This window comes from Nerophis lumbriciformis, linkage group LG01, assembly GCF_033978685.3.
Source record: "Nerophis lumbriciformis linkage group LG01, RoL_Nlum_v2.1, whole genome shotgun sequence".
NCBI classification, from domain to species: domain Eukaryota; kingdom Metazoa; phylum Chordata; class Actinopteri; order Syngnathiformes; family Syngnathidae; genus Nerophis; species Nerophis lumbriciformis.
In genome coordinates, this window is record NC_084548.2 from 67,811,072 (window position 1) to 67,831,315 (window position 20,244).

Genomic DNA, 20,244 nt, shown 5'->3' on the forward strand with positions numbered 1-20,244 from the left:
GACCTGGTCTCAACTGGTACAAGTCTCTATCTTGACCTAGTCTCAACTGGTACAAATCTTGTTCTTGACCTGGTTTCAACTGGTACAAGTCTTGTTCTTGACCTGGTCTCAACTGGTACAAGTCTCTATCTTGACCTAGTCTAGACTGGTACAAGTCTTGTTCTCGACCTGGTTTCAACTGATACAAGTCTTGATCTTGACCTAGTTTACACTGATACAAGTCTTGATCTTGACCTGGTTTTCACTGATACAAGTCTTGATCTTCACCTGGTTTCAACTGGTACATGTCTTGTTCTTGACCTGGTCTCAACTGGTACAAGTCTCTATCTTGACCAAGTCTCCACTGGTACAAGTCTTGTTCTTGACCTGGTTTCAACTGGTACATGTCTTGTTCTTGACCTGGTCTTAACTGGTACATGTCTCTATCTTGACCTAGTTTACACTGATACAAGTCTTGATCTTGACCTGGATTCCACTGATACAAGTCTTGATCTTCACCTGGTTTCAACTGGTACATGTCTTGTTCTTGACCTGGTCTCAACTGGTACAAGTCTCTATCTTGACCTAGTCTCAACTGATACAAGTCTTGTTCTTGACCTGGTTTCAACTGGTACAAGTCTTGCTCTTGACCTGGTCTCAACTGGTACAAGTCTCTATCTTGACCTAGTCTCAACTGGTACACGTCTTGTTCTCGACCTGGTTTCAACTGGTACAAGTCTTGTTCTTGACCTGGTTTCCACTGATACAAGTCTTGATCTTCACCTGGTCTCAACTGGTACAAGTCTCTATCTTGACCTAGTCTCAACTGGTACAAGTCTTGTTCTTGACCTGGTTTCATCTGGTACAAGTAATGTTCTTGACCTGGTCTCAACTGGTACAAGTCTCTATCTTGACCTAGTCTCAACTGTTACACGTCTTGTTCTCGACCTGGTTTCAACTGGTACAAGTCTTGTTCTTGACCTGGTTTCAACTGATACAAGTCTTGATCTTGACCTGGTTTCCACTGATACAAGTCTTGATTTTCACCTGGTTTCAACTGGTACATGTCTTGCTCTTGACCTGGTCTCAACTGGTACAAGTCTCTATCTTGACCTAGTCTCAACTGGTACAAGTCTTGTTCTTGACCTGGTTTCAACTGGTACAAGTCTTGTTCTTGACCTGGTCTCAACTGGTACAAGTCTCTATCTTGACCTAGTCTAGACTGGTACAAGTCTTGTTCTCGACCTGGTTTCAACTGATACAAGTCTTGATCTTGACCTAGTTTACACTGATACAAGTCTTGATCTTGACCTGGTTTTCACTGATACAAGTCTTGATCTTCACCTGGTTTCAACTGGTACATGTCTTGTTCTTGACCTGGTCTCAACTGGTACAAGTCTCTATCTTGACCTAGTCTCAACTGGTACAAGTCTCTATCTTGACCTAGTCTCAACTGGTACAAGTCTTGTTCTCGAACTGGTTTCAACTGGTACAAGTCTTGTTCTTGACCTGGTTTCAACTGATACAAGTCTTGATCTTGACCTAGTTTACACTGATACAAGTCTTGATCTTCACCTGGTTTCCACTGATACAAGTCTTGATCTTCACCTGGTTTCAACTGGTACATGTCTTGTTCTTGACCTGGTCTCAACTGGTACAAGTCTCTATCTTGACCTAGTCTCAACTGGTACAAGTCTTGTTCTTGACCTGGTTTCAACTGGTACAAGTCTTGTTCTCGACCTGGTTTCAACTAGTACAAGTCTTGTTCTTGACCTGGTTTCAACTGATACAAGTCTTGATCTTGACCTAGTTTACACTGATACAAGTCTTGATCTTCACCTGGTTTCCACTGATACAAGTCTTGAACTTCACCTGGTTTCAACTGGTACATGTCTTGTTCTTGACCTGGTCACAACTGGTACAAGTCTCTATCTTGACCTAGTCTCAACTGGTACAAGTCTTGTTCTTGACCTGGTTTCAACTGGTACAAGTCTTGTTCTTGACCTAGTCTCAACTGGTACAAGTTTTGTTCTTGACCTGGTTTCAACTGATACAAGTCTTGATCTTGATCTAGTTTACACTGATACAAGTCTTGATCTTGACCTGGTTTCCACTGATACAAGTCTTAATCTTCACCTGGTTTCAACTGGTACATGTCTTGTTCTTGACCTGGTCTCAACTGGTACAAGTCTCTATCTTGACCTAGTCTCAACTGGTACAAGTCTTGTTTTTGACCTGGTTTCAACTGGTACAAGTCTTGTTCTTGACCTGGTCTCAACTGGTACATGTCTCTATCTTGACCTAGTTTACACTGATACAAGTCTTGATCTTGACCTGGTTTCCACTGATACAAGTCTTGATCTTCACCTGGTTTCAACTGGTACATGTCTTGTTCTTGACCTGGTCTCAACTGGTACAAGTCTCTATCTTGACCTAGTCTCAACTGATACAAGTCTTGTTCTTGACCTGGTTTCAACTGGTACAAGTCTTGTTCTTGACCTGGTCTCAACTGGTACAAGTGTCTATCTTGACCTAGTCTAGACTGGTACACGTCTTGTTCTCGACCTGGTTTCAACTGGTACAAGTCTTGTTCTTGACCTGGTTTCAACTGGTACAAGTCTTGAACTTGACCTAGTTTACAGTGATACAAGTCTTGATCTTGACCTGGTTTTCACTGATACAAGTCTTGATCTTCACCTGGTTTCAACTGGTACATGTCTTGTTCTTGACCTGGTCTCAACTGGTACAAGTCTCTATCTTGACCTAGTCTCAACTGGTACACGTCTTGTTTTTGACCTGGTTTCAACTGGTACAAGTCTTGTTCTTGACCTGGTCTCAACTGGTACATGTCTCTATCTTGACCTAGTTTGCACTGATACAAGTCTTGATCTTGACCTGGTTTCCACTGATACAAGTCTTGATCTTCACCTGGTTTCAACTGGTACATGTATTGTTCTTGACCTGGTCTCAACTGGTACAAGTCTCTATCTTGACCTAGTCTCAACTGATACAAGTCTTGTTCTTGACCTGGTTTCAACTGGTACAAGTCTTGTTCTTGACCTGGTCTCAACTGGTACAAGTCTCTATCTTGACCTAGTCTAGACTGGTACAAGTCTTGTTCTCGACCTGGTTTCAACTGGTACAAGTCTTGTTCTTGACCTGGTTTCAACTGATACAAGTCTTGATCTTGACCTAGTTTACACTGATACAAGTCTTGTTCTTGACCTGGTCTCAACTGGTACATGTCTCTATCTTGACCTAGTTTACACTGATACAAGTCTTGATCTTGACCTGGTTTCCACTGATACAAGTCTTGATCTTCACCTGGTTTCAACTGGTACATGTCTTGTTCTTGACCTGGTCTCAACTGGTACAAGTCTCTATCTTGACCTAGTCTCAACTGATACAAGTCTTGTTCTTGACCTGGTTTCAACTGGTACAAGTCTTGTTCTTGACCTGGTCTCAACTGGTACAAGTGTCTATCTTGACCTAGTCTAGACTGGTACAAGTCTTGTTCTCGACCTGGTTTCAACTGGTACAAGTCTTGTTCTTGACCTGGTTTCAACTGGTACAAGTCTTGAACTTGACCTAGTTTACAGTGATACAAGTCTTGATCTTGACCTGGTTTTCACTGATACAAGTCTTGATCTTCACCTGGTTTCAACTGGTACATGTCTTGTTCTTGACCTGGTCTCAACTGGTACAAGTCTCTATCTTGACCTAGTCTCAACTGGTACAAGTCTTGTTTTTGACCTGGTTTCAACTGGTACAAGTCTTGTTCTTGACCTGGTCTCAACTGGTACATGTCTCTATCTTGACCTAGTTTGCACTGATACAAGTCTTGATCTTGACCTGGTTTCCACTGATACAAGTCTTGATCTTCACCTGGTTTCAACTGGTACATTTCTTGTTCTTGACCTGGTCTCAACTGGTACAAGTCTCTATCTTGACCTAGTCTCAACTGATACAAGTCTTGTTCTTGACCTGGTTTCAACTGGTACAAGTCTTGTTCTTGACCTGGTCTCAACTGGTACAAGTCTCTATCTTGACCTAGTCTAGACTGGTACAAGTCTTGTTCTCGACCCGGTTTCAACTGGTACAAGTCTTGTTCTTGACCTGGTTTCAACTGATACAAGTCTTGATCTTGACCTAGTTTACACTGATACAAGTCTTGATCTTGACCTGGTTTTCACTGATACAAGTCTTGATCTTCACCTGGTTTCAACTGGTACATGTCTTGTTCTTGACCTGGTCTCAACTGGTACAAGTCTCTATCTTGACCTAGTCTCAACTGGTACAAGTCTTGTTCTCGACCTGGTTTCAACTGGTACAAATCTTGTTCTTGACCTGGTCTCAACTAGTACAAGTCTCTATCTTGACCTAGTCTCAACTGGTACAAGTCTTGTTCTCGACCTGGTTTCAACTGGTACAAGTCTTGTTCTTGACCTGGTTTCAACTGATACAAGTCTTGATCTTGACCTAGTTTACACTGATACAAGTCTTGATCCTCACCTGGTTTCCACTGATACAAGTCTTGATCTTCACCTGGTTTCAACTGGTACATGTCTTGTTCTCGACCTGGTTTCAACTGGTACAAGTCTTGTGCTTGACCTGGTTTCAACTGATACAAGTCTTGATCTTGACCTATGTTACACTGGTACAAGTCTTGTTCTCGACCTGGTTTCAACTGGTACAAGTCTTGTTCTTGACCTGGTTTCAACTGATACAAGTCTTGATCTTGACCTAGTTTACACTGATACAAGTCTTGTTCTTGACCTGGTCTCAACTGGTACATGTCTCTATCTTGACCTAGTTTACACTGATACAAGTCTTGATCTTGACCTGGTTTCCACTGATACAAGTCTTGATCTTCACCTGGTTTCAACTGGTACATGTCTTGTTCTTGACCTGGTCTCAACTGGTACAAGTCTCTATCTTGACCTAGTCTCAACTGATACAAGTCTTGTTCTTGACCTGGTTTCAACTGGTACAAGTCTTGTTCTTGACCTGGTCTCAACTGGTACAAGTGTCTATCTTGACCTAGTCTAGACTGGTACAAGTCTTGTTCTCGACCTGGTTTCAACTGGTACAAGTCTTGTTCTTGACCTGGTTTCAACTGGTACAAGTCTTGAACTTGACCTAGTTTACAGTGATACAAGTCTTGATCTTGACCTGGTTTTCACTGATACAAGTCTTGATCTTCACCTGGTTTCAACTGGTACATGTCTTGTTCTTGACCTGGTCTCAACTGGTACAAGTCTCTATCTTGACCTAGTCTCAACTGGTACAAGTCTTGTTTTCGACCTGGTTTCAACTGGTACAAGTCTTGTTCTTGACCTGGTCTCAACTGGTACATGTCTCTATCTTGACCTAGTTTGCACTGATACAAGTCTTGATCTTGACCTGGTTTCCACTGATACAAGTCTTGATCTTCACCTGGTTTCAACTGGTACATTTCTTGTTCTTGACGTGGTCTCAACTGGTACAAGTCTCTATCTTGACCTAGTCTCAACTGATACAAGTCTTGTTCTTGACCTGGTTTCAACTGGTACAAGTCTTGTTCTTGACCTGGTCTCAACTGGTACAAGTCTCTATCTTGACCTAGTCTAGACTGGTACAAGTCTTGTTCTCGACCCGGTTTCAACTGGTACAAGTCTTGTTCTTGACCTGGTTTCAACTGATACAAGTCTTGATCTTGACCTAGTTTACACTGATACAAGTCTTGATCTTGACCTGGTTTTCACTGATACAAGTCTTGATCTTCACCTGGTTTCAACTGGTACATGTCTTGTTCTTGACCTGGTCTCAACTGGTACAAGTCTCTATCTTGACCTAGTCTCAACTGGTACAAGTCTTGTTCTCGACCTGGTTTCAACTGGTACAAATCTTGTTCTTGACCTGGTCTCAACTAGTACAAGTCTCTATCTTGACCTAGTCTCAACTGGTACAAGTCTTGTTCTCGACCTGGTTTCAACTGGTACAAGTCTTGTTCTTGACCTGGTTTCAACTGATACAAGTCTTGATCTTGACCTAGTTTACACTGATACAAGTCTTGATCCTCACCTGGTTTCCACTGATACAAGTCTTGATCTTCACCTGGTTTCAACTGGTACATGTCTTGTTCTCGACCTGGTTTCAACTGGTACAAGTCTTGTGCTTGACCTGGTTTCAACTGATACAAGTCTTGATCTTGACCTATGTTACACTGATACAAGTCTTGATCTTGACCTTGTTTCCACTGATACAATTCTTGATCTTCACCTGGTTTCAACTGGTACAAGTCTTGATCGTGACTTGGTTTTAACTGGTACAAGTCTTGATCTTCACCTGGTCTCTGCTTGTAAACATTTTTTACCTTGTTTCAGTTCCTTAAGGTTTTAACAAAATCATAATTTATTGTTAGAAGTCTTGGCTTTGACTTGACTTGTAGGTTTTGTGTCAACATACAAACTAAGAAACCAACTAATGGATATCAAGACAACCCCTCCCCTAGAGTGTACAGTCTGAATTTAAGACACTTACGAAGAACAAGAACTCCGTGGCGAAGCGACTGAGCACGGTTGGGCTCCACCGACACATTGAGCATGGTGGGATTGCCGCCGACGATGCAGATGCGGTTGTCTTGCTCCGCCTCTCTGAACATTCTCAACAACTGATTGGCTATGAGCCCGTTCAGGACAGAGATGACCACCATGGGCAGGACAAAGGACAGGAAGGCATTTATCTGTTTGGAGAGAGAAGACAGGAGGACCCCCAGGTTAGCGATATGAATGTTAAACATGAGTTTACTGTTTCATGGGAGCTCAGGTGTCCTTCGTAAAGGACGACATAGTCCTACTGTATTTTAAGATATTTCAAATAAGTATCACAATCGTGCATTGTTAGTTTGTTGTTCTTGATGCTGGAATTTAGACAGTTTAAGAGTACTTTTAGTAAATCCTCTCGTGTGTGTCTGTAGCTCTAATGCTAATAAGCTGTGTTCGTCTCCAAGAAACACTATTGTGTACTTTATTCACTTTTCGATTATAATGGGTCATTATTATAGTATATCAAACATATATACTTCTTAAGAGAATCAATTGGGACCAATTCGGTCCTGGAGTAAAAAAGTGTGGACATAATCACAAATATCCTTCTATACACCTTAAAATAGTACAATCAGTGAATTTAAAGTAATCATTTAAAAAAGTATATATCTATAATATTCATATTGTACTGTGTACTGTATTTTACTGACTATAGAGCACACCTGTATATAAGCTGCACCCACAAAATTTTAAATAATTTCACCCCCCCATATATTAGCCACACCGGACTGACTATAAGACGCAGATATACATTTTGAAATGAGTTATTTACATAAAAATGTTGTAAATATTTATACATTAATTGTTTCCAAACGGTGTCTGTAACACGGCAGTAAAATGGCTGATCAAACAAAACAGAAGTCATCGTCATGGACCCACTAGTTGCGGAAGCTTCCTCTCCAATTAGCTAAACAGACTCAACAAGTCCACGGTAACGTCTTGTTGAATTTACAAAACTCGTTGTCGTGTCATCACATTAGCTAATGCTAACAACACTAGCTTGATTACACTACGACAGCACGTACAAATATGAATGAAACCACTTCTACAGACATCCCACATGGGACGGTCTAGCGAGTATGAATAGTTTTAGTTATATTGTAAAACTTACAAACGTTGCTTGGAGTGATAAATGAAGAATCCATACGAGTAGAAACGCTACGGGCGACTCGAAGACGGAACGGCACTTGCACTTCCGGTTGAAATCACTAATCAGCAGGAAATACTGTAGACGTTCACACCGCAGCACCTGCAGTGAGCAAACTCGTCTAAAACATGGCGCCATGGCAGAAACAATACCACACCTGTTCAGTTCCTGTTGAAAACTATTTGTTGAATCCAAAGTTAGCGAAATAAAATCCATTAATTTTAGCTGCACCGTTTTATAAGCCGCAGGGTTCAAAACGTAGGGAAAAAGTAGCAAGTATAGTCCAAAATATACGGTATATAGAATAATCGTAAAGTATATCATACAACTTTACGTACCGTATTTCCTTGAATTAGTTATTATTAGAATTAGTAATTAATTTAAAACCTCTTCTCACTCCGGCGCTTACCAAAGGCATGCAGTAAATTTAGGCAAGCGCTTATAAATTTGAGTGTGATGTAAGGATACCATCATGAAAAGCACATTAAATTTAAAAAAAAAAACGTTATTATAGTCTTACCTTTACTTATAAATGAAGTCCATGCGCCGCTCCGTCTGAACAAAAGCATTGATAACTTGTTTATAGAAGTCTTCCTTATCTTTCTTCAGTTTTAAAAGTCTCTCTGTCTTTAATTATTACCTCTTGCTTCGATTGAAAGTCCAGTTTAGAAAACTGTTGTTGTCACTTCTTCTGCAGCCGAGTAGTCGCAAGAATGATTCCTGGGATCACTTTAGCGCCCTCTACCACCATGAGGCGGGAGTTATTTAATGACTCATATTTGACACACGCAGCTATATTAATAAAAAAAATTTACTGTTCTTTTTAGCATATTCAATAGCTTGGACCTTAAAGGCCTACTGAAACCCACTACTACCGACCACGCAGTCTGATAGTTTATACATCAATGATGAAATCTTAACATTGCAACACATGCCAATACGGCCGGGTTAACTTACTAAAGTGCAATTTTAAATTTCGCGCGAAATATCCTGCTGAAAACGTCTCGGTATGGTGACGTCTGCGCGTGACGTCACGGATTGTAGAGGACATTTTGGGACAGCATGGTGGCCAGCTATTAAGTCGTCTGTTTTCATTGCAAAATTCCACAGTATTCTGGACATCTGTGTTGGTGAATCTTTTGCAATTTGTTCAATGAACAATGGAGACAGCAAAGAAGAAAGCTGTAGGTGGGAAGCGGTGTATTGTGGCCGACTGCAGCAACACAAACACAGCCGGTGTTTCATTGTTTACATTCCCGGAAGATGACAGTCAAGCTTTACCATTGGCCTGTGGAGAACTGGTACAACAGAGACTCGTACCAGGAGGACTTTGAGTTGGATACGCAGACGTGGTACCGTGAGTACGCATGCAGCTGCAGCTTCCAAACATTTGATCGCTTGCCCGTACGTGCGTGCCGCTATGTGCATGTCACGTATGTAACTTTGGGGACTTTGGGGAAATATATGTGCCGTATGAACTTTGGGGAGGTGAACGGTACTTTGGGCTGTGGGATTGAGCGTGTTGTGCAGGTGTTTGAGTTATATTGGCGGGTTATATGGACGGGAGGGGGAGGTGTTTGTTATGCGGGATTAATTTGTGGCATATTAAATATAAGCCTGGTTGTGTTGTGGCTAATAGAGTATATATATGTCTTGTGTTTATTTAGGTCAGGTCCCACCCGCCTCTCCCAACATCTTCTCTATCTGAAAGTTTAATATAACTTTATTGATTATATTACCATGTGGGGTGAGATCATGGAAGAACAATGTTCATAGGTAATATATCAGGGAGGTTCCTTGCCTCCAAGACTGATTGAAGCTGAAAGGAAACACCACAAAGGGACTAAAAGTAAAAAAATAAGTACATTTTTTTTAATGAACAACACTAATTGACTTGAAGTGTTTAAACATAATATGGTTTTGGTGCATGTTCCTGGTGTATATTTGTGGCCACAGAAACGACTTCCTGTTATCCAGTCTTATAATAAAGACGTGTTTAGTACCGACAACATTGTGTTTCTTCCCTGATTGACTTGTTGAGCATCAGCATCATCATCGGGACAAATAACATCAAAGGTGAAGTCAAGGTGACACTTTTCAGTTGCATGAGTTATGATATTTTTTTTATTACACATGCCACGCTTTCTCACACGTCCCAATTTCACAGGACTTCAACCTAGTTGATGAAGTGCCCGTATCACATTTATCTAATTTAGCTCCTTGTCTCTGGAGATTTACAACTAACTGCTGCTGCTACAGCATCAATATTAGTATTAGTATACAGCTTCTAGTATCAGTATCCAGCATCAGTATAAGTATCAAACATCTATTATCACTGTCAAACGTCAGTATTAATATCCAGTATCTGTATTCAGCATCAGTATCCAATATCTAGTATCAGTATCCATCAGTATCTAGTATCAGTATCAAGCGCCAGTATTAGTATCCAGTATCACCATCAAGCATCAGTATCCAGTATCAGTATTTGGAATCAGTATCAGTCTCTGGCATCAGTATTTGTATCCATTATTCGTATTCAGCATCTGTATTGCGATCCAGTATCACTATCAAGCATCAGTATTAGTATCCAGTATAACGATCAAGCATCTGTATTAGTATCCAGTGTCACTTTCAAGCATCAGTATTAGAATTTAGTATCACTATCAAGCATCTGTATTAATATCCAGTGTCACTTTCAAGCATCTGTATTAGATTTTAGTATCACTATCAAACATCTGTATTAGTATTCAATATCCCTATCAAGCATCAGTATCAATATGCAGTGTTACTATCAAGTGTCAGTATTAGTATCCAGTATCACTATTAAACATCAGTATTAGTATCCAGTATCCCTATCAAGCATCAGTATTGGTATCCAGTATCACTATCAGGCATCAGTATTAGTATCCAGTATCACTATTAAGCATCAGTATTAGTATCCAGTATCGCTATCAAGCATCAGTATTAGTATCCAGTATCCCTATCAATCATCAGTATTGGTATCTAGTTTCGATATCACACATCAGTATTACTATCCAGTATCCCTATCAAGCATCAGTATTGGTATCCAGTATCACTATCAAGCAACAGTATTAGTGTCTAGTATCATTATTAAGCATTAGTATTAGTATCCAGTATCACTATCAAGCATCAGTTGTAGTATCACTATCAAGCATCAGTAGTGGTATCCAGTATCCCTATCAAGCATCAGTATTGGTATCCAGTATCCCTATCAAGCATCAGTATTGGTATCCAGTATCACTATCAAGCATCAGTAGTAGTATAACTATCAAGCATCAGTAGTGGTATTCAGTATCACTATCAAGCATCAGTAGTGGTATCCAGTATCACTATCAAGCATCAGTAGTAGTACCCCTATCAAGCATCAATAGTGGTATCCAGTATCACTATCAAGCGTCAGTAGTAGTATCTAGTATCACTATTAAGCATCAGTATTAGTATGCAGTATCGCTATCAAGCATCAATAGTGGTATCCAGTATCCCTAGCAAGTATTGGTATCCAGTATCCCTATCAAGCATCAGTAGTAGTATCCAAAGCACTATTAAGCATCAGTATTAGTATCCAGCATCACTATCAAGCGTCAGTAGTAGTATTACTATCAAGCATCAATAGTAGTATCCAGTATCACTATCAAGCATCAGTAGTGGTATCCAGTATCCCTATCAATCATCAGTATTGGTATCCAGTATCACTACCAAGCAGCAGTAGTAGTATCCCTATCAAGCATCAGTAGTCGTATCACTATCAAACATCAGTAGTATTATCCAGTATCTCTATCAAGCATCAGTAGTGGTATCCAGTATCTAGTATCACAATTAAGCATCAGTATTACTATCCAGTATCACTATCAAGCATCAGTAGTGGTATCCAGTATCCCTATCAAGCATCAGTATTGGTATCCAGTATCACTATCAAGCGTCAGTAGTAGTATCACTATTAAGCATCAGTATTGGTATCCAGTATCACTATCAAGCATCAGTAGTAGTATCTAGTATCACTATTAAGTATCAGTATTAGTATCTAGTATCACTATCAAGCATCAGTAGTGGTATCCGGTATCACTAACAAGTATCAGTAGTAGTATCACTATCAAGCATCAGTAGTATATCCAGTATCCCTATCAAGCATCAGTAGTGGTATCCAGCATCACTATCAAGCATCAGTAGTAGTATCCCTATCAAGCATCAGTAGTGGTATCCAGTATCACTATGAAGCATCAGTAGTAGTATCACTATCCAGCATCAGTAGTAGTATCCAGTACCCCTATCAAGCATCAGTAGTAGTATCCAGTACCCCTATCAAGCATCAGTAGTAGTATCCAGTATCACTAACAAGCATCAGTAGTAATATCACTGTCAAGCATCAGTAGTAGTATCCAGTATCACTAACAAGCATCAGTAGTAGTATCACTATCAAGCATCAGTAGTAGTATCCAGTATCCCTATCAAGCATCAGTAGTGGTATCCAGTATCACTATCAAGCATCAGTAGTAGTATCCCTATCAAGCACCAGTAGTGGTATCCAGTATCACTATGAAGCATCAGTAGTAGTATCCCTATCAAGTATCAGTCGTGGTATCCCTATCAAGCATCAGTAGTGGTAACCTTATCAAGCATCAGTAGTGGTATCCAGTATCCCTATCAAGCATCAGTAGTAGTATCCAAAGCACTATTAAGCATCAGTATTAGTATCCAGTATCACTATCAAGCATCAGTAGTAGTATTACTATCAAGCATCAATAGTAGTATCCAGTATCACTATCAAGCATCAGTAGTGGTATCCAGTATCCCTATCAATCATCAGTATTGGTATCCAGTATCACTACCAAGCAGCAGTAGTAGTATCCCTATCAAGCATCAGTAGTCGTATCACTATCAAACATCAGTAGTATTATCCAGTATCTCTATCAAGCATCAGTAGTGGTATCCAGTATCCCTATCAAGCATCAGTATTGGTATCCAGTATCTAGTATCACAATTAAGCATCAGTATTACTATCCAGTATCACTATCAAGCATCAGTAGTGGTATCCAGTATCCCTATCAAGCATCAGTATTGGTATCCAGTATCACTATCAAGCGTCAGTAGTAGTATCACTATTAAGCATCAGTATTGGTATCCAGTATCACTATCAAGCATCAGTAGTAGTATCTAGTATCACTATTAAGTATCAGTATTAGTATCTAGTATCACTATCAAGCATCAGTAGTGGTATCCGGTATCACTAACAAGTATCAGTAGTAGTATCACTATCAAGCATCAGTAGTATATCCAGTATCCCTATCAAGCATCAGTAGTGGTATCCAGCATCACTATCAAGCATCAGTAGTAGTATCCCTATCAAGCATCAGTAGTGGTATCCAGTATCACTATGAAGCATCAGTAGTAGTATCACTATCCAGCATCAGTAGTAGTATCCAGTACCCCTATCAAGCATCAGTAGTAGTATCCAGTACCCCTATCAAGCATCAGTAGTAGTATCCAGTATCACTAACAAGCATCAGTAGTAATATCACTGTCAAGCATCAGTAGTAGTATCCAGTATCACTAACAAGCATCAGTAGTAGTATCACTATCAAGCATCAGTAGTAGTATCCAGTATCCCTATCAAGCATCAGTAGTGGTATCCAGTATCACTATCAAGCATCAGTAGTAGTATCCCTATCAAGCACCAGTAGTGGTATCCAGTATCACTATGAAGCATCAGTAGTAGTATCCCTATCAAGTATCAGTCGTGGTATCCCTATCAAGCATCAGTAGTGGTAACCTTATCAAGCATCAGTAGTGGTATCCAGTATCCCTATCAAGCATCAGTAGTAGTATCCAAAGCACTATTAAGCATCAGTATTAGTATCCAGTATCACTATCAAGCATCAGTAGTAGTATTACTATCAAGCATCAATAGTAGTATCCAGTATCACTATCAAGCATCAGTAGTGGTATCCAGTATCCCTATCAATCATCAGTATTGGTATCCAGTATCTCTACCAAGCAGCAGTAGTAGTATCCCTATCAAGCATCAGTAGTCGTATCACTATCAAACATCAGTAGTATTATCCAGTATCTCTATCAAGCATCAGTAGTGGTATCCAGTATCCCTATCAAGCATCAGTATTGGTATCCAGTATCTAGTATCACAATTAAGCATCAGTATTACTATCCAGTATCACTATCAAGCATCAGTAGTGGTATCCAGTATCCCTATCAAGCATCAGTATTGGTATCCAGTATCACTATCAAGCGTCAGTAGTAGTATCACTATTAAGCATCAGTATTGGTATCCAGTATCACTATCAAGCATCAGTAGTAGTATCTAGTATCACTATTAAGTATCAGTATTAGTATCTAGTATCACTATCAAGCATCAGTAGTGGTATCCGGTATCACTAACAAGTATCAGTAGTAGTATCACTATCAAGCATCAGTAGTATATCCAGTATCCCTATCAAGCATCAGTAGTGGTATCCAGCATCACTATCAAGCATCAGTAGTAGTATCCCTATCAAGCATCAGTAGTGGTATCCAGTATCACTATGAAGCATCAGTAGTAGTATCACTATCCAGCATCAGTAGTAGTATCCAGTACCCCTATCAAGCATCAGTAGTAGTATCCAGTATCACTATCAAGCATCAGTAGTAATATCACTATCAAGCATCAGTAGTAGTATCCAGTATCACTAACAAGCATCAGTAGTAGTATCACTATCAAGCATCAGTAGTAGTATCCAGTATCCCTATCAAGCATCAGTAGTGGTATCCAGTATCACTATCAAGCATCAGTAGTAGTATCCCTATCAAGCACCAGTAGTGGTATCCAGTATCACTATGAAGCATCAGTAGTAGTATCACTATCAAGCATCAGTAGTAGTATCCAGTATCCCTATCAAGCATCAGTAGTGGTATCCAGTATCACTATCAAGTATCAGTCGTGGTATCCCTATCAAGCATCAGTAGTGGTAACCTTATCAAGCATCAGTAGTGGTATCCAGTATCCCTATCAAGCATCAGTAGTAGTATCCAAAGCACTATTAAGCATCAGTATTAGTATCCAGTATCACTATCAAGCATCAGTAGTAGTATTACTATCAAGCATCAATAGTAGTATCCAGTATCCCTATCAAGCATCAGTATTGGTATCCAGTATCACTATCAAGCGTCAGTAGTAGTATCACTATTAAGCATCAGTATTGGTATCCAGTATCACTATCAAGCATCAGTAGTAGTATCTAGTATCACTATTAAGTATCAGTATTAGTATCTAGTATCACAATTAAGCATCAGTATTACTATCCAGTATCACTATCAAGCATCAGTAGTGGTATCCAGTATCCCTATCAAGCATCAGTATTGGTATCCAGTATCACTATCAAGCGTCAGTAGTAGTATCACTATTAAGCATCAGTATTGGTATCCAGTATCACTATCAAGCATCAGTAGTAGTATCTAGTATCACTATTAAGTATCAGTATTAGTATCTAGTATCACTATCAAGCATCAGTAGTGGTATCCGGTATCACTAACAAGTATCAGTAGTAGTATCACTATCAAGCATCAGTAGTATATCCAGTATCCCTATCAAGCATCAGTAGTGGTATCCAGCATCACTATCAAGCATCAGTAGTAGTATCCCTATCAAGCATCAGTAGTGGTATCCAGTATCACTATGAAGCATCAGTAGTAGTATCACTATCCAGCATCAGTAGTAGTATCCAGTACCCCTATCAAGCATCAGTAGTAGTATCCAGTACCCCTATCAAGCATCAGTAGTAGTATCCAGTATCACTAACAAGCATCAGTAGTAATATCACTGTCAAGCATCAGTAGTAGTATCCAGTATCACTAACAAGCATCAGTAGTAGTATCACTATCAAGCATCAGTAGTAGTATCCAGTATCCCTATCAAGCATCAGTAGTGGTATCCAGTATCACTATCAAGCATCAGTAGTAGTATCCCTATCAAGCACCAGTAGTGGTATCCAGTATCACTATGAAGCATCAGTAGTAGTATCCCTATCAAGTATCAGTCGTGGTATCCCTATCAAGCATCAGTAGTGGTAACCTTATCAAGCATCAGTAGTGGTATCCAGTATCCCTATCAAGCATCAGTAGTAGTATCCAAAGCACTATTAAGCATCAGTATTAGTATCCAGTATCACTATCAAGCATCAGTAGTAGTATTACTATCAAGCATCAATAGTAGTATCCAGTATCACTATCAAGCATCAGTAGTGGTATCCAGTATCCCTATCAATCATCAGTATTGGTATCCAGTATCTCTACCAAGCAGCAGTAGTAGTATCCCTATCAAGCATCAGTAGTCGTATCACTATCAAACATCAGTAGTATTATCCAGTATCTCTATCAAGCATCAGTAGTGGTATCCAGTATCCCTATCAAGCATCAGTATTGGTATCCAGTATCTAGTATCACAATTAAGCATCAGTATTACTATCCAGTATCACTATCAAGCATCAGTAGTGGTATCCAGTATCCCTATCAAGCATCAGTATTGGTATCCAGTATCACTATCAAGCGTCAGTAGTAGTATCACTATTAAGCATCAGTATTGGTATCCAGTATCACTATCAAGCATCAGTAGTAGTATCTAGTATCACTATTAAGTATCAGTATTAGTATCTAGTATCACTATCAAGCATCAGTAGTGGTATCCGGTATCACTAACAAGTATCAGTAGTAGTATCACTATCAAGCATCAGTAGTATATCCAGTATCCCTATCAAGCATCAGTAGTGGTATCCAGCATCACTATCAAGCATCAGTAGTAGTATCCCTATCAAGCATCAGTAGTGGTATCCAGTATCACTATGAAGCATCAGTAGTAGTATCACTATCCAGCATCAGTAGTAGTATCCAGTACCCCTATCAAGCATCAGTAGTAGTATCCAGTATCACTATCAAGCATCAGTAGTAATATCACTATCAAGCATCAGTAGTAGTATCCAGTATCACTAACAAGCATCAGTAGTAGTATCACTATCAAGCATCAGTAGTAGTATCCAGTATCCCTATCAAGCATCAGTAGTGGTATCCAGTATCACTATCAAGCATCAGTAGTAGTATCCCTATCAAGCACCAGTAGTGGTATCCAGTATCACTATGAAGCATCAGTAGTAGTATCCCTATCAAGTATCAGTCGTGGTATCCCTATCAAGCATCAGTAGTGGTAACCTTATCAAGCATCAGTAGTGGTATCCAGTATCCCTATCAAGCATCAGTAGTAGTATCCAAAGCACTATTAAGCATCAGTATTAGTATCCAGTATCACTATCAAGCATCAGTAGTAGTATTACTATCAAGCATCAATAGTAGTATCCAGTATCACTATCAAGCATCAGTAGTGGTATCCAGTATCCCTATCAATCATCAGTATTGGTATCCAGTATCACTACCAAGCAGCAGTAGTAGTATCCCTATCAAGCATCAGTAGTCGTATCACTATCAAACATCAGTAGTATTATCCAGTATCTCTATCAAGCATCAGTAGTGGTATCCAGTATCCCTATCAAGCATCAGTATTGGTATCCAGTATCTAGTATCACAATTAAGCATCAGTATTACTATCCAGTATCACTATCAAGCATCAGTAGTGGTATCCAGTATCCCTATCAAGCATCAGTATTGGTATCCAGTATCACTATCAAGCGTCAGTAGTAGTATCACTATTAAGCATCAGTATTGGTATCCAGTATCACTATCAAGCATCAGTAGTAGTATCTAGTATCACTATTAAGTATCAGTATTAGTATCTAGTATCACTATCAAGCATCAGTAGTGGTATCCGGTATCACTAACAAGTATCAGTAGTAGTATCACTATCAAGCATCAGTAGTATATCCAGTATCCCTATCAAGCATCAGTAGTGGTATCCAGCATCACTATCAAGCATCAGTAGTAGTATCCCTATCAAGCATCAGTAGTGGTATCCAGTATCACTATGAAGCATCAGTAGTAGTATCACTATCCAGCATCAGTAGTAGTATCCAGTACCCCTATCAAGCATCAGTAGTAGTATCCAGTATCACTATCAAGCATCAGTAGTAATATCACTATCAAGCATCAGTAGTAGTATCCAGTATCACTAACAAGCATCAGTAGTAGTATCACTATCAAGCATCAGTAGTAGTATCCAGTATCCCTATCAAGCATCAGTAGTGGTATCCAGTATCACTATCAAGCATCAGTAGTAGTATCCCTATCAAGCACCAGTAGTGGTATCCAGTATCACTATGAAGCATCAGTAGTAGTATCCCTATCAAGTATCAGTCGTGGTATCCCTATCAAGCATCAGTAGTGGTATCCAGTATCACTATCAAGCATCAATAGTCCTTATAAGCGTTGAATAATAATAATACAAAAAAAACAATATGTAACTTATTTTTAACATTTTTCTTTTGAGCGGAGCCCTATAGGTGAGATAAAAAATATATATATATTGCATCAGTTTCAAAAATGAAAACTATCAAAAAGTTTTTGGAAAAAGTTAGGACACCCCTATTCTAAAGACTCTTACTTCATGTGTGGCTGTGCTACTCACCTGTGGTCAGTTCCCCATCCACCTAAGTCTTTATATCACACTCCCTACAGAAGTAAGTCTTTATATCACACTCCCTACAGAAGTAAGTCTTTATATCACACTCCCTACAGAAGTAAGTCTTTATATCACACTCCCTACAGAAATAAGTCTTTATATCACACTCCCTACAGAAGTAAGTCTTTATATCACACTCCCTACAGAAGTAAGTCTTTATATCACACTCCCTACAGAAGTAAGTCTTTATATCACACTCCCTACAGAAGTAAGTCTTTATATCACACTCCCTACAGAAGTAAGTCTTTATATCACACTCCCTACAGAAGTAAGTCTTTATATCACACTCCCTACAGAAGTAAGTCTTTATATCACACTCCCTACAGAAGTAAGTCTTTATATCACACTCCCTACAGAAGTAAGTCTTTATATCACACTCCCTACAGAAGTAAGTCTTTATATCACACTCCCTACAGAAGTAAGTTTTTATATCACACTCCCTACAGAAGTAAGTCTTTATATCACACTCCCTACAGAAGTAAGTCTTTATATCACACTCCCTACAGAAATAAGTCTTTATATCACACTCCCTACAGAAGTAAGTCTTTATATCACACTCCCTACAGAAGTAAGTCTTTATATCACACTCCCTACAGAAGTAAGTCTTTATATCACACTCCCTACAGAAGTAAGTCTTTATATCACACTCCCTACAGAAGTAAGTCTTTATATCACACTCCCTACAGAAGTAAGTCTTTATATCACACTCCCTACAGAAGTAAGTCTTTATATCACACTCCCTACAGAGCCAGCTCTCTCATCAGTGGTGCGGAATAGACACAAACTATCCAATCAAACAACACATGTGGCATAATGAGAACAACACAAACCCAGCAAATACACACTTAAATATTACTGTCTTAACACATTTGTGTTTAATTGCCTTGAAAAAAAAGTCAGCTCCTACAAGTGTATTGAAACATTACCACTATTAACAATGAGTAATATATGAATATACATGTACAAACTCCAAAAGCAGTGAAGTTGTCACGTTGTGTAAATGGTAAATAAAAACAGAATACAATGATTTGCAAATCCTTTTCAACTTATATTCAATTCAATAGACTGCAAAGACAAGATATTTAACATTCGAACTGGAAAACTTTGTTATTTTTTGCAAATATTAGCTCATTTGGAATTTCATGCCTGCAACATGTTTAAAAAAAGCTGGCGCAAGTGGCAAAAAAGACTGAGAAAGTTGAGGAATGCTCATCAAACACGTATTGGGAAAATCCCACAGGTGAACAGGCTAATTGGGAACAGGTGGGTGCCATGATTGGGTGTAAAAGCAGCTTCCATGGAATGCTCGGTCATTCACAAACAAGGATGGGGGCGAGGGTCACCACTTTGTCAACAGATGCGTGAGCAAATTGTCGAACAGTTTAAGAACAACATTTCTCAACCAGCTATTGCAAGGAATTTAAGGATTTCACCATCTACGGTCCGTGATATCATCAAAAGGTTCAGAGAATCGGGAGAAATCACTGCACGTAAGAGATGATATTACGGACCTTTAATCCCTCAGCATGAAAAAGCGACATCAGCGCGTAAAGGATATCACCACAGGGGCTCAGGAACACTTCAGAAACCCACTGTCAGTAACTACAGTTGGTCGCTACATCTGTAAGTGCAAGTTAAAACTCTCCTATGCAAAGCGAAAGCCATTTATCAACAACACCCGGAAACGCCGCCGGCTTCGCTGGGCCCGAGCTCGTCTAAGATGGACTGATGCAAAGTGGAAAAGTGTTCTGTGGTCTGACGAGTCCACATTTCAAATTTTTTTTGGAAACTGTGGACGTCGTGTCCTCCGGACCAAAGAGGAAAAGAACAATCCGGATTGTTATAGGCGCAAAGTTGAAAAGCCAGCATCTGTGAAGGTATGGGAGTGTATTAGTGCCCAA

At 39.5% G+C, this 20,244-nt stretch overlaps 1 protein-coding gene across 1 annotated transcript in view; it reads right to left on the reverse strand.

Annotated features, from left to right (window-relative positions):
• The window catches only part of ntsr1 (neurotensin receptor 1 (high affinity)), a 111,277-nt gene that overhangs the window by 26,167 nt on the left and 64,866 nt on the right, over nt 1-20,244 (reverse strand). Inside the window, exon 2 of the mRNA XM_061969857.1 lies at nt 6,502-6,703. Within this exon, the coding sequence (XP_061825841.1) occupies nt 6,502-6,703 (202 nt within the window). The remainder of the gene's footprint in view (nt 1-6,501; nt 6,704-20,244) is intronic.